We start from the raw sequence: 15,429 nt of genomic DNA, 5'->3' as shown, positions 1-15,429 counted from the left end.
TTGGATTACTTTGGCTAATGTTAAAAATACCCATGAATTAAGTTATGTTGATATTTGTTATTGACAGCAACTCTCGCAAGAGAAGAGTTGGGGAAGCAGATCCTGCAGCTGCTGGCGGTGGTGAAGGGGAGCCTGTCGCTAAGGTGGCCAAGGCTGCACCTACAGGCAAGCAAATGTTGACAGGGAAAACAGGCGGTGCCTACATCCCACCTGCCAAACTACGCATGATGCAAGCACAGATAACCGACAAGAGCAGGTGGGTGGTATATGTTTGACTCTTCTTCAAGAAGTAGGGCCGGTGGGGTAGTCTAGTGGTTAAAGCATTCACTCAATTCAAGTCAATTTCTGGTGTTCTCTGCTGTGATGTTGCTGGAATATTGCGAAAAGCGCTTGATGTAAAACCATACTCACTGGTGAAGTCTGTGATTATGGATAGTACTTATGAAGATCCAGTTTAGAATTGTTTTTCAGCAACTTGTATCTGTTGAAAGAGTTGATGAACAGATCGGGTGGTCAGATTTGTTGACTTGGTTGATGTCCATGTATACCAGTTGCTTAATTCAATGCTCTTCCCGTGAAGGTCCGGGTTAGAATTGATCTTCAGTAACCCATGCTTGTCGTAAGAGGCGACTAATGGGATCAGGTGGTCAAGCTCTCTGACTTGGTTGACACATGTCATCGTATCCTAATTGTGTAGATCGATGCACATGATGTTGGTCACTGGAGTGTCTGGTCCAGACTCGATTATTTACAGACCGCCATCAAAGGTGGAATATTGCTGAGTGTGGTGTTAAACAAGCCTTGTAAATTTTTTCTTATCCTGACTCATGATTTTTTGCTTATCTCCCTTTCCTTTTCGAATGGTAGCGGAACACTTGAATCCCTTGAAGTTCCCGAAGCGAACGTAAAAATACACTCACCCATGAGTTACCTCCCCTTTTCCCGCGCAAACAGTCATGTGACCAGCCTTACTTGTCACTCTCTCCCTTTTCACTGGAGCACTGGAGTCCCTTATACAGCTTTATATCCTTTTATTTAGGTCCTATTCTTCAAAATTATGCTGTATATGGATTTGGCAATAACTACTATGTATTATTTGTAAAAATTTTGTAAAAATTATTTGTATTTATGTCATAAATTCATCGTAATGTAACTTTGTTTACATTTCATGAAATCTTGCAGTGTTTGCAGACACAGGTTATCCGTGGCTGATCCAGTGTCCTTCGTGCACGAAACCATGTTCTTCCAGCTTGCGCTGTACTTATTGTGTTGATTTATCAAATCTTCAATTTAATCAATATTTGTCTTATATCTATAGACGTGCCATGGATCTGATGAGGAAGTCATCTCAAGTCACGGCTGATAAAACAGGAGATCAGCCTACAAACCGTATGTTGCTTGCTACTGCTGAAGTTCATAATACTGGTGCTATGTTTAGTACGTTGCAGAGGCAGTCTGCTGGTACGGGGGCCAGGAAGAGATTGGCTACAACGCAATTGACTCCGACTCAAGCTAAGAAAAAGACGTCATCTTCTACTACATCGCAGAAGAAAGCATCTGTTACCAGATCGGAGGGTAAATCTACGCGTGCTAGTACTAACCTACTCCTCATAGAACTACGTCTCAAGACTACGTTGGTGAATGTACACCTTTGCAAAGGTCTCCACAGTCGGACGACTCTCATCTTAGAGGAGGATAGTAGAGATGAGATGCCTACTCACAGTTCTACATTCGCGAACCCTCAATGTTCGAGAACATTGAAGGATCCATCTCCTACACCTAGCCGCTCTAGATCGAGATCTCATATCTCTCACAGACGTTCGCGAAGTCACTCATCATGAGACAGAGGTTTGCAAAGAGAAGGCTCACGTCACAGAAGTTCGCGAAGGGATACATCTAGCGACAGACGTTCGCGAAGAGATAGCTCACATCACAGAGGTTCGCGAAAAGATGAATCTACAGATACAGGTTCGTGAAGAGAGCACTCTCAAGATAGATGTTCGCATAGGGAGGAATCTTCAGATAGAGGTTCGCGAAAGGATGATGAAGGTTCGAGAAGGGATACAGGTTCGCAGATGGATGAGTCGCAGAGGCCTAGCTCTAATAATCAGGAGACTCTGGATCAGCAAGCAGACTTCGTCTTCCCAGACTCAGAGGTTACAGCGTGGATTGCCAACGGGTTGAACTTGGAGTCTCCTTCTAAGGATAAAGATGAAATCTCAATTATATGATGCGTAACGACGACTTTGACTCCGTCACTATCCCGCCGATTGCACCTATATCCAAGGTACCCTCTAACCTACGCACAGCTTTTGCGAAAGCATCCAAGTACCAGAGTCAGCATCTGCCATCATTTAATGTGGAGAGATTCCCCTTACATCATATGGATCCATTTACAAAGGTGCCTGAATGGGATGACAACATAAAGCTAGTCAACGACTCACGAAACAAGATGTATAAAGTGGAAGATAAAAAGTTATCTCAACTGGATACTGCTACAAGGAGGTCCTTCTTTGGGTTGGCCAGGTCCAGAGCCATCAATGAAGCATTGATCAATAAATTCCAGAACGCAAGTTCGGAAGAGGATAGAATGATATATTCGGCCCTCATAACACAGAAGGACCAATACTTTTTATCGGACCATCTGGCATCTATATCTGCAGGTCTCACTTTACTATGCAGACAAGGGCTACTTGCATCCTGTTCATGGAGTGATAGATTCACCCAACCGCCACTGAGAGCTCCATGGGAGGCGCCTACTATCTTTGGAGGACAAATAGACGATGCAGCTAAGGAAGCTACGCACGACTCTAGAGAAGTTATGATGATAAAATCCATAGATTCTCTGGCCAATGTCATCCGTCATACTTCGCAAAAGTATAACAGTAAGTCCAAATATTCCGGCATACAGAAGGCAAAGGAGAAGAAGTACTCCAGCTTCAGAGGCGGCAAAGGATCTTTTCGTTGCCCATCCGGAAATAACAGAGGAAACTCAGGGAGAGGCCGCACTCCCAGAGGATCCAGAGGAACTAGACGTTGATATCAAGATTCGGAACGACTGAAGTCTTCCACCCCCAGCCGTTCCTGTAAAACCATCGACAGTGAGTGGACGTCTACAAAGGTACTGGAAAAATTGGGGAATACTAGAGAACGACTACGTCTCCGAAGTACTAAGAGAAGGATACAGGGTACAACTCAAGGCCATACCTCTGCTAACCCTCAGCCCGATGGTCTTCGACTATGCAGAGGAACAGGCAGACAAACTACAAGAAGCCATCAACTCACTACTTATGAAGGAGGCGGTAGAGATAATAGATCAGCATCATCTCACTCCAGGCTTCTACTCCCCAATTTTTCTAGTACCCAAGAAGAACTCCAAGGAGAAGTTCAGACTGATTTACAACATGCGCAAATTCAACAAAGACTATCTACTGAAAACAGAGAGGTTCAGAATGATCCACCTACCTCAACTCAGACTACTCATCTGTCCAGCAGATTACATGGCCAGCATAGACCTACAGGATGCATATCTACACATCCCCATACATCCAGAATCAAGAAAGTATCTATGATTCCTATTCAGAGGGCAGCACTTCCAATGGAACGTCTTACCGTTTGGAATATCTTCGGCTCCGTGGCTATTCGCACGAATAACCAAGCCTATAGTCGCATATCTACATCATCGAGGTCTACTTGGACGACGGAATTCAGGTTCACCAAGATGCCAGTCAACTCAGACTACAGCTGAACTTCACGATCAAGTTGCTCACTCAACTAGGATGGCTGGTGAACCTTATGAAGTCAGAGTTGGAACCAAAACAAGATATGCAATTTCTGGGGATAAGGTTTATCACAACACAGAATCGTATTGTTGTCCCAGAAGATCGTTGGGTCAAGATACAAGCCATGATTCCACCAGCAGTCATCTCTCCATTAACACTACGATCATGGCAAGTTCTACTCGGTCTACTAACCTTGGCGCAGGACTTGACTCGCACAGGAAGGTTACAACTAAGACCACTGCAACAGTTCGTGACAAAACATCTAGACAGCATTGACCCTATCTTTATGCCAGACAACCTCAAGAGGTATCTACTATGGTGGACACATAGGTTGAACGTTTGTGGAGGGACCTATTTACAAGTGCCGGCCTTCGACTCACATCTCTACGTAGACGCTTCGATACAAGGTTGGGGTGCGCATCTCAACAATCAAGTTGCATCAGGAAGGTGGTCCAAAATAGAGCAGCATCTTCACATCAATCTGCTGGAGATGAAAGCCGTGATCAACGCCTTACTACTATGGTCGAGCTCGTTGAAACAAAATGCTGATGGTCCACACGGACAACTCTACAGTGGCATTCTCCATAAATCGGCAAGGATCCACAGGGTCTCCAAGCCTGCTACAGCTTACATTCAAGTTGTTCCACATCACAGAGGAAGCAAACATCTGGATAAAGGCGTGTCACATACCCGGAGCCAAGAACGTACTTGCAGGCGCTCTCTCCCGACCACTGCACCCGTCAACTACGGAATGGATGCTCCACCCAGAAGCGTTCCAGCTCATCATAAGGGAAATAGGATCCCCTGCATAGACCTGTTTGCCACGAGGTTCAACAAACAACTACAGACGTTTGTCTCAACAGTTCCAGATCCTCAAGCCTGGGCAACAGATGCACTGAACATATCTTAGGAAGGACTTACGCTTACGCGTTTCCATCCCCGATATTACTACCGGAAGTATGGTTGAAGATCAAACAGACACGGGTGCTACAACTGACTTTGGTCGCGCCATACTGGCCAGCGAGAGTATGGTTCCTAGACCTAATAGAAGATCTCGAAAGTCCAACAATCAAGTTACCAGATTGGCCGAACCTACTCATACATCCGCACATCAAGCAAGTCCACGGGAACCCGACAGCGTTCCAGCTACACGTGTGGACCGTATCAAAACATGTTCGAAGAAAGGAGGATACTCCGCCAGGGCAGCCAGGCAGTAACGTCACTGTATGCAGATCTACTCGTAACCTGTATGATGACAAGTGGCTGAATTTTGAGACTTATGCAAGGCGGAATGGCTTCACTGCGATGAAAGCTACTCATCCTCAAGTGGCGGAATACCTATGACAGACCAGACATCTGAAAGGTTTGGGGCGGTGGGGTAGCCTAATGGTTAAAGCGTCGCTCGACATGCTGAAGACCCGGGTTCGATTCCCCACATGGGTGCAATGTGTGAAGCCCATTTCTGGTGTCCCCCGCCGTGATATTGCTGGAATATTGCTAAAAGCGGCGTAAAACCATACTCACTCACTCACTCCGAAAGGTTCGACATTATCTACATACCTCGCCGCCATCAGTACAGTGATTACCATGAAAACAGGCATCAAGTTGACGAAAGTACCAGAATTACTTCTCTGCTGAGATTTTTTAAACTGGAGGACCAGCAAAGGAAGTTCAGAGCTCCGGCCTGGGATCTGAATGTAATTCTACGTCATCTGACGAGTGATGCCTACAAACCTCTAGACCAGAGTACCTTCGAGCTGCTGACACAAAAGACTCTGTTCCTGTTTGCGCTAGCCACGGCAGCTCGAATATCAGAGATAACATGTGCTGGACTTTGGTCGAACCAGATTCGACAAGGGACAACATGCTGCAGTTCTTCTAGGACTTAGATGGGACTTCATTGCCAAGAACCAACTACCTGGTCAGCCAGATAGACAGTTCACGGAAATGCCGTTTCGCCAGTTCCCATGGGGGGGATACAGGACGTATTTAAGGACAGCTGATGAATCCACGAAGTGGCTTGACCCACCACCAATCTGTCGGATTCTATAAGCAATAGATCATGAGTAAGGATAAGAAAAAATATGTAATTTTTCAAGTAAACTTGATATTTTTATACTTATCCTGACTCATGACGAGAAGCCCTCCCAACCTCCCCGCTGAAGACAGTTTGGATTTTACAGCAGATCCAAGTGCATGGGCAGAAAATCAGGAGAGAGTGACAAGTAAGGCTGGTCGCATGACTGTTTGCACGGGAAAAGGGCAAAAGGGAGGTAACTCGTGGGTGAGTGTACTTTTACGTCCGCCTCGGGAACTTCAAGGGATTCAAGTGTTCCACTTCCATTCGCAAAGGAAATGGAGATAAGCAAAAGATCATGAATCAGGATAAGTATAAAAATATCAATTTTACTTGAAAATTCCATTATGTGACTGTTGTTTCAGTGTGGAGTACCAGCGTATATCTTGGGAGGCTCTGAAGAAGAGCATCAACGGTCTCATCAACAAAGTGAACGTCTCAAACATCATCTTGATTGTCAAGGAGCTGTTCCAGGAGAATATTGTCAGAGGAAGGTGAGAATATTGTCAGATTCAAATCCAGATTCAAGTTATGAAGTATGAGCTCGATGATCTGATTATGCCAAAATTTGTCCATATATTTAACTAAACATCACCCAATGATCTCTATTTGTGCCCCATGTGGCAAACCACGATCCCATGATGATTGGTCCATATTCCTCATAATTTTTGATTATTGGTTTGTCATCACCATGTCTGTTATACTATGGCATGACATTTCATGATGCTCACTCACTCACTTACTGTACCCAGGGGTGGTGGGGTAGCCTAGTGGTAAAGTGTTCGCTCACCATGACCAAGATCTGGGTTCGATTCCCAGCATGGGTACAATGTGTGAAGCCTGGTGTCCCCGATCATGATATTGCTGGAATATTGCTGTACCCAGGGGTGTGGGTAGCCTAGTGGTAAAGCGTTTGCTCATCATGACCAAGATCTGAGTTTGATTCCCAGCATGGGTACAATGTGTGAAGCCTGGTGTCCCCGATCATGATATTGCTGGAATATTGCTGTACCCAGGGGTGGTGGGGTAGCCTAGTGGTAAAGCGTTTGCTCATCATGACCAAGATCTGGGTTCGATTCCCAGCATGGGTACAATGTGTGAAGCCTGGTGTCCCCCACCATGATATTGCTGGAATATTGCTAAAAGCTGCGTTAAACCATACTCACTCACTCATAAATGATGAATGATCAAGGTTTAATTGCTGATATTGTTTTGTTACTGGGAGACCTTTTACTATTTCTAGTAGCGCTGCTGATAAAAAACAGGAACGACATAAAAAAGAGCAGTGTTTCATTGTTCCTGAGGGTTTTGGCGATGATATAGCTGTAATATTGCCGATGTGACTTAAATCTTTAACTGTCTCACTCCCTAAGGGTTTTGTGGCAGGACTTCACTATGGTTTGAGGACACCGTGATATTGCTGGAATATTACAAAAAGCGGTGTAAAACCAAACTCACTCACTCACTCACCCGCTGAAGCCAGAATTCCACCTTTTGACCTCCATGATCACCTTTACCAGGGACCTGTAAACATCTTGGTCAGAACTGTTCTTCTGCAACCCTTTCTTTGTCTAAGAGACAATATAGAGCTAGCCAGGCTCACGGACTTAGTTGATGCATGTCATTGCATCCCATTTGCGCCATGATGGCACACTGATTGTTGGGTCTTGACTCAATTATTTACAGACGCGTTCGATTCCCCACATGGGACCAATATGTGAAGCCCATTTCTGGTGTCCCCTGCCGTGATATTGCTGGAATATTGCTAAAAGCGGCATAAAACCAAAACTCGCTCACTCACTCATTTACAGACGCCATAAAGCTAGAAAAATTGCCGAGAGCAGCGGATAAACTTAACAAGCAAACAAAACAATACAGACCTTGTCGACAGCCCCTGATCTCCTAACCTAACTTACAAGCATTCTTTCACAGAGGTCACCTGGCCAGATCGGTCATTCAAGCACAGACCCTGTCACCAACCTTCACCCATGTCTACGCTGCTCTAGTCGCCATCATCAACACTAAAGTAAGTAGGGTACCTCTTTTCTTTGCACTGAAGGAATGATGCTGTACCAGACAGAGCTGAGATAACTTTTGGGGTCATTGAGTTATGTACTCGCTTGTGTTCATCTCAATTCGGTATCCTAATTTTCCTTTCAGTAACCAAATAAATTGTACTCATCTCACTCAAACTCAATTGGGTATTTAGCCATTTTCGATTAATTTATAAATATAATCAAGTTTAAATGTTAGTGTTTGTTATTTATATTTGATCTGTAATATGAGAAACAATAAGAAAGACTGCAAGTTCCAAGTTCAGGTGCTGAAATAGAACCTCTCAATATACCTCAGTTATCTTATCTATCCATCGGTACGCGATGCTAAGATTTGACATATTTGTGTGTACGCATTTATTGAGTATTTATGAAAATTCAAGCGTACTTGTACACAATAGCCCACATGGGCACAATGTGTTAAGCCCATTTCTGGTGTCCCCCGCCATGATATTGCTGGAATATTGCTAAAAGCGGCGTAAAACTAAACTCAGTCAGTCAGTCAGTGTATACAATAGACTTATAGGAATTGAGTTTTCACATAAATATTTGCGTAATTTACACAGATACACAGCTTATCGGTTCCTCTGGCTAGATATCCAGATGAGCTTATTTGCATTAAATACACAAACTAAGTTACTAAAACCCAATCATTTTTAGTTGCTTTGGAAGAAATTTGAACACCTAATACTACAACAATGCTGTTCATATTAACCCAGTGTAGCTTTTTCAGCTTGTGTAGAAGAAAAGCAAGATTTATGGATGTCAACTTCTTTATTGTGAATAACACGTTTCAACGTGTATGTTTGCTCCTTCATCATTCACCTGATGAAGGAGCAAGAAGCATATACTCCGAAATATTGTGTTATTCAGAATAAAGAAGTTGACATCCATAAATCCTTACTTTTCTTGTGCATTCCACTTCTAAATGCCCTTCAAAGATTTGAGCTTGTGTAGACTTTTGACAGATCTTTTTGTACTGACTGCACTGACTGACTTGTATACATGAATTTATATATGAAGTACAGAAGAACAATCATGATCTGCATTTTAATGTACCTAGTGACCTGTGAAGATCCGGGTTAGAATTGGTCTTCAGTAATTCATGATTGTTGTAAGAGGCTACTCAAGGGATCAGGCGGTCAGGCTCGCTGACTTGGATGACGCATGTCATCGTATCCCAGTTGCATAGATGATGCTCATGCTGTTGATCACTGGACTGTCTGGTCAAGACTTGATTACTTACAGCCCACTCACTCTTTACTCACTCACTCACTCTTTACTCACTCACTCACTCACTCACTCAAAATGCATAGGACATTAACTATAAGTCAAATAACTGTTTGTCTGCTCCAGACTCTCTATAGAGCTATCATTTATACACCATTGTTTTAATATCTGGAGTGTTTGTGTTGCATGAATAAATACCGTAATCTGCAGCAGCAGCAGTTGTGTGTATTTGTGGATTTTTATCATATCCTGCTTTCTCTTCAGTTTCCTCAAAATGGTGAGCTGATTCTGAGGCGTCTGATTCTGCAGTTCAAGAAGGGTTTCCGGAGAAATGACAAGACTGTGTGTTTGTCTTCTACGCGTTTCATAGCTCACCTGGTCAACCAGCAAGTGGTAGGTTTTGTTTGATTTGATGTCTTCGGTCAGTTTAATTCCCTAAGAATTAAGGGTTGAATAGGCCCTGAAGTTGTACCTTTATGACAGCTCGCAGGCGGGTTAGTTCAAGCAAGCTGGATGGAAAGAAACTCATGGGGAGGTGCAAGCATCATGGTATGGGGGGAATAAGCCTGAACCAGAGAGTGGGTCCTGTGGTGTTCCAGAACCTTGGTCCAGGGAGAGGAGGCATCACAGCGGATGCGCCACGTTGACCAAGCTCAGTCCCAGAACCATATTATTTTCCCTACGTCTGAGTTATTCATTAATGTGTCAAGATATTGTACACCAAAAATGTTTTGATCTGCTTATTATGTCCATTTCTGTAATGATTTGATTACAGTGCCTATCTAATTTTGAATTCATACTGACGCTTTGTTTTGCTGCTGAGTATATATATACAGAGGATAAGCGTTAGTCCAGCAGGGAGCTTATGCTGTGAAACGTTGACACTGATGGATCCTTAAAAAAATATTCAGTTTTTGGATTATTAATCTGTAGTGTGAAGTACCATACTCAACCAGGGATGCATCTAGGCCGTGGGATTACAGGATATACGCAGTCGTGTCATTACTTATGCAAACTGAATAGTCTGTGTGCCAAATTTCATGCAAATAATGATGAGTTGGCACACCTTGTTGAATTAGTGTGAGGTATTTTTTAGTCAAAAATGTCAGTTTGAGAAATGTTTTCGTAATTATCATGTCAATCATATACTGTATCTTCAACAAGAGCAATAATGAGCACTCATCATCATTATATCCTGGGTCCCGATCCACGAAGTGTTCAATGCACTATGATGTTCGTAAGCCTATGGTAAGCGGTAGATTTACGACAGGTCGTAATGTTACGAATGCTTTGTAGATCGGGACCCTGAGGTATCTAACAATTGGATTCTTGGAATATGTGAGTGAGCATGATCACGTGATGGCCATTTCCTGGAGTGTTCATATATAGAGATTATTAAACGAGGAAGTGTAAATTTCGTATCGGTTGTATGACACACTTGCTCGAGTGTAATAATTTCTTTATTATCCATTTTATTCATGTACATTTGTGCGGTAAAACACAGTAAGCAAGTGTGACGGCCCTCTTCCATGACGTTACCTTCAGTTGTGTAATGACGTCACAGACGGCGAAATACAGAAACAATGGTTGCTAGGCAAGAGTGATATGCGCACATGACACTGGTTATTATTCGCCATATGGGTATTAAAGTGAGGTCATAAACTTTTTAAAATCATAAAACACGTTGGCCCTTGTTTAGATGGGTGTTGGCCCACTTTCTGAAATGTGAAAGCCTGGAAGCATCTTACTCATAAGCATGTGTTACTCTCAACCACTGGTTTGCCTGTTCGTGGCCAAATTCTTCTTAGACATCATTTGTTGAATAAATTCCATGTCGAAATGATCCCAAATGTTTAAAATCTTTCGTGCATTTGTTGACATGTGAAGACCAGTTCTAATGACAAAAATACGTAAGCAATATAGATTATTCTGTGCAGTCATGCTTGAAACAAGTCCAGAAATGTTCGGTGCTTGTCATAGGTATGTTGTTCCAATGTGAATGAAGTATATTGTATGCTGTTGTAGGCCCATGAAGTGATCGCCCTGGAGATCCTCACCCTGCTGATGGAGAACCCTACAGATGACTCCGTGGAAGTGGCTATTGGCTTCCTCAAGGAGTGTGGACAGAAGCTGACTGAGGTCTCTCCCCGAGGAATAACTGGTGAGTTAATAATAATAATAATAATAATAACATAATAATAATAATAACTAGGATTGCCTCCTGGGCAATACTGACGGTCTTCAGACTTCCCCATACACTCCCCGTGGCTGCCTTTACTTGTACTGTTTCTTTGGATGCCAGCTGGAGCGTCCATTTTAACTCTTGGAGTTATGGGTGTTTGAAGTGTATTTAAGGGCAAGAAACCATCCAAAACGCAGGCAGAACACGTTTTTGACACGAGAGCAGCGGGGTCATGTACCAAATAGTTCCCACAGAAAAAATAGTTCTCTCTTTTAGAGGCCGTAGCTCCGCTGTCCTTGGGTCTTCGGTCAAAACGATTAGTGTTCTGGAATCGCCATGATCCTAGCTATCTGTGCATATGTTATGTGCATATATTGCATTTGTGAAACACCCATTCAAAAATTTCTGTGGTGCAGTTAAGATGATTTGAAAGTACATGTACGACTGCCATGGCTGCAGTTTTGTGTGTGAAGGTTGATTCTGTTTTAAATGTATAAGATATTGTGCGTTTATTTAGCTGGATCGCTGCAATCATGATGATGTAGCAGAAAGGGTTTGCGCGATCCTGGCACGGTCAGACCAGTAAACAAACTGCTGGAATCCCAGTTTTTGCCAAAAGCACATTGCTCTTTGGGCATTGGAAAGCCATCAATTGGTTATACATGCTTGGGTTCTCAGTCAAGACGTGGTGAGGTAATTTTACCACAATGTCGTATTGGCCACAGTCAACCCGACTGTGGCCAATACGACATCGTCGTAAAATTGTACAATGCATTTGTACTATTTGCCGTTCATGAGGAGAAGATTATGAAACACAGGTACCGTCAAAACGTGCGGAAATGCGGAAAATCGCAATGTTTGTGTTTGTGTCGTAATTATTCATTATTACATAATAACATCTTGAAGCAAAGATGTTGCCCATTCAATTATCTACAGATTGGTACTTTGGAAAATGAAGTCCACTGAGTTTTCGCAGAGTTGTGACATTTTTGTGAACCGTATGAAAATGCGTCTTTGAAAAATTCACCAACTTTCAAGGGCGATAACTCCAAAACCATTCAAGATATCAACATGCCTTGGGCTTTCTATGTATTTCTGAATGTGGACTTTACAATGATATATCAAACACGATTGTACTATTTGCCATTCAGGAGAAGATTTTTAAACACAGGCACCGTCAAAACGCGAAAATCAAAAAAAAAATCAGGTTTCTTTCAAAATGGCGGAAAATCTATCCTGCCGGCCAACTTCCGCTATGCGTTCAATCGATGGGGAATGATATTGTCTACAATGAGTAAAAATTAGGTCAATTTATATCATAGTTTTTGAGATATTGATGTGTAAAGATTTTGACATTTTGTGTTGTCTGCCCTTACCGGAAGCCGGAAGTCGGGATTTCTTTGACTATGTATCAATTTCAGCACACAGGCTATCACCCCTGAAAGTTTCGTGAAAATCGACCCAGTAGTTCGTTCAGAAGAGCTGTCACAAAATTTGTACAAATAATAATAAGAATAATAATAATATTCGGATAATAACAGTAGATCTTCCAGACTTTCATCTAAAGACCTAATAAGGCAACATGTATAGTGCAACAATCCACACAATTAAGTATGCTCAAGGCACTTAAAAGAAGGCCAGAAGTCAGATGATATATAGAGTCATTATGATGTCCGACAAAATTAGACAGTGTATCGTTGGATTGATTGATTGGAGTCTGGACCAGACAATTCAGTGATCAACCGCAGTCCTCGAGCATGACCACCTGATCCTGTTAGTCGCCTTTTACAACAAGCAAGGGTTACTGAAGACCAATTCTAAACCGGATCTTCACGGGTGGAATAGAAATAGCTACATACTGTTGATGAGTTGGCCTTGTTCATTGACCAGAACTTGTTGTCAGAGAGTGTTTGGTGTTACCCTGCCCCAGTCCTGATAATGGTGGAATATAGCTAGAGGCAGTGTCTAGAACTCACTACCAAATATGTTATTGGTGCTGGTGAAATTGTTCCAAAATGGTAGGCGGAAAAATAGGGCTGGCTATGATGATAATCAGATATACAGTCGATAGGAAAAATTGTGAATGATTACCGATATGAACATTATGTCATCAATAATATAGTACATAAACTTTTGTGATAGAATTAAGTTTTAATTTAATCACACAATATACAAAGTTAGGCCTTGTTCATTGGCTGCCTCTAAGATATGTTCAGGCCGCTTTTTTCTTAGTAATCCATGCATAAACATGTCACCAGTCAGTAAGTGAAATATAGTCATTTCTTTCTGACTTTTTTGGCGTTTTTGCTCAAATTAACTTCTCCAGTGTTTATCAATAATCAGTTGATCTTTAGTTGACGATTATTGATCTCCATGATCGATATCGATAGCCAGCCCTACAGATAAATCTGAGATGCTGACGATAAATCCAAATGTTTGATGTGATTTGATGCATGTCACGCTTCTTTCAAGTAGTAAACAAAAACAAAACGTGGGAGCATGCATGCAGTTTATAACGTTGCTTCTTTCCAAGAATGATGACAAGATGAGTGTGAAGTTAACTCATGTATGAGACTGAGCAATGCTTGGCAACTCCTGATAGGATACGGTACTAACTCACACTCTTTCAATCCTGGTTAGAATTAATCTTCAGTAACCCATGCTTGCCATAAGAGGCGACTAACGGGATCGGGTGGTCAGACTTGCTGACTTAGTTGACACATGTCATCAGTTCCCAGTTGCGTAGATTGATGCTCATGGTGTTGATCACTGGATTGTCTGGTAGTGACTCGATTATTAACAGACCTGCGCAATATTGCTGGAATATTGCTGAGTGCGGCGTAAAAATAAACTCACTTGCTTACACTCTTACAATCACCTGTTGACAGCCAGCTACATAAGAGATTGCTGTTTATCTGGTTTGTATTGAATGGATGTCATTTGGTCCACAATGAGTGAAAATACTAGGTGAACACGCTTTGTCATTTCAGCAATATTTGAGCGCCTGCGTAACATTTTGCATGAAGGCATGATTGACACTCGGGTCCAGTACATGGTGGAGGTGATGTTTGCTATCCGGAAAGACGGCTTCAAGGTATGGGTTTATTTTATTGTGAAAGTGACAAATTGTTTTACTGAATTCTTGACATACATGGGTTAAAGCATCCGCCTATCATGCTATAGACCTGGGTTTGATTCCCCGCATGGGTACAATGTGTAAAGCCCATTTCTGGTGTCCCCTGCTATGATATTGCTGGAAATGTGCTGAAAGCGGTGTAAAACCAAACTCAATCACTCACAGTTCAAAAGCTTATATCAATGACTTCTGGACATTCAGTTCAAGAGCTTATTATCAAGATCATGGACTATGTGGTTTCTTGTTATATCTTGATTATTATTTTAAAAGTCAAAGCGACTTTGTTGTTGGCCTGATTTCGTTGAAGATTCAGGATGTCCTTAGATCCACATACTGTTCGAACAATCCCCAAATATCTCTGGGCACCTACCCCACTTTTGTTTTTGGATACTACACACGAACCATGTTTGACTTCTAGGATCATGTTGCCGTTGTTGATGACCTTGACCTTGTGGAAGAGGTGGATCAGTTCACACATCTCATCACCCTGGAAGATGCTGTGCAGTCAGAGGACCTCCTGAGTAATTATTTGTAGTCCTCCACTCACACTTTCATACAGATTTACAAGGAAAAGAGTACAAACTAATTGCTAGTAGTTCCCAAGTATCAGGTGTTCCTAATGTCTGAGTGGAAATACAACTTAGTTGAGAATCAGATAGCTTCAATGGCCTCAATACATGTGATTAGACCTTGATTGGGGATTAGATATCCTCAGTATGATTAGAACTTGCTTGGGGATTAGATAACCTCCATATGATTAGAACTGATTGAGGATTAGATAGCCTCTGCGGCTAAGTATGATTAGACCTTCATTGGGGATTAGATATCCTCAGAATGATTCAAACTTGTTTGGGATTAGATATCCTCAGTATGATTAGAACTGATTGAGGATTAGATAGCCTCAGTATTATTCACACTTGTTTTTCGAGTAGACATCCTCAGTGGCCAAATATGATTTGAACCTGACT

The 15,429-nt window shown here is 42.3% G+C and overlaps 1 protein-coding gene across 1 annotated transcript in view; it reads left to right on the top strand.

Moving 5' to 3' along the window:
* LOC124291133 (pre-mRNA-splicing factor CWC22 homolog) overlaps positions 1 to 15,429 on the top strand; it is a 36,885-nt gene that overhangs the window by 9,590 nt on the left and 11,866 nt on the right. Inside the window, 7 exon segments of the mRNA XM_046728043.1 lie at positions 68 to 256; positions 6,225 to 6,353; positions 7,792 to 7,885; positions 9,408 to 9,536; positions 11,169 to 11,304; positions 14,316 to 14,419; positions 14,880 to 14,982. Of these exon segments, the coding sequence (XP_046583999.1) occupies positions 68 to 256; positions 6,225 to 6,353; positions 7,792 to 7,885; positions 9,408 to 9,536; positions 11,169 to 11,304; positions 14,316 to 14,419; positions 14,880 to 14,982 (884 nt within the window).

The sequence above is a fragment of the Haliotis rubra genome, unplaced genomic scaffold (assembly GCF_003918875.1).
Source record: "Haliotis rubra isolate DU_JTF1 unplaced genomic scaffold, ASM391887v1 Scf483, whole genome shotgun sequence".
Lineage (NCBI taxonomy): Eukaryota > Metazoa > Mollusca > Gastropoda > Lepetellida > Haliotidae > Haliotis > Haliotis rubra.
The sequence above is the reverse complement of the archived record's forward strand: the minus strand, read 5'-3'. Positions and strand labels throughout refer to the sequence as shown.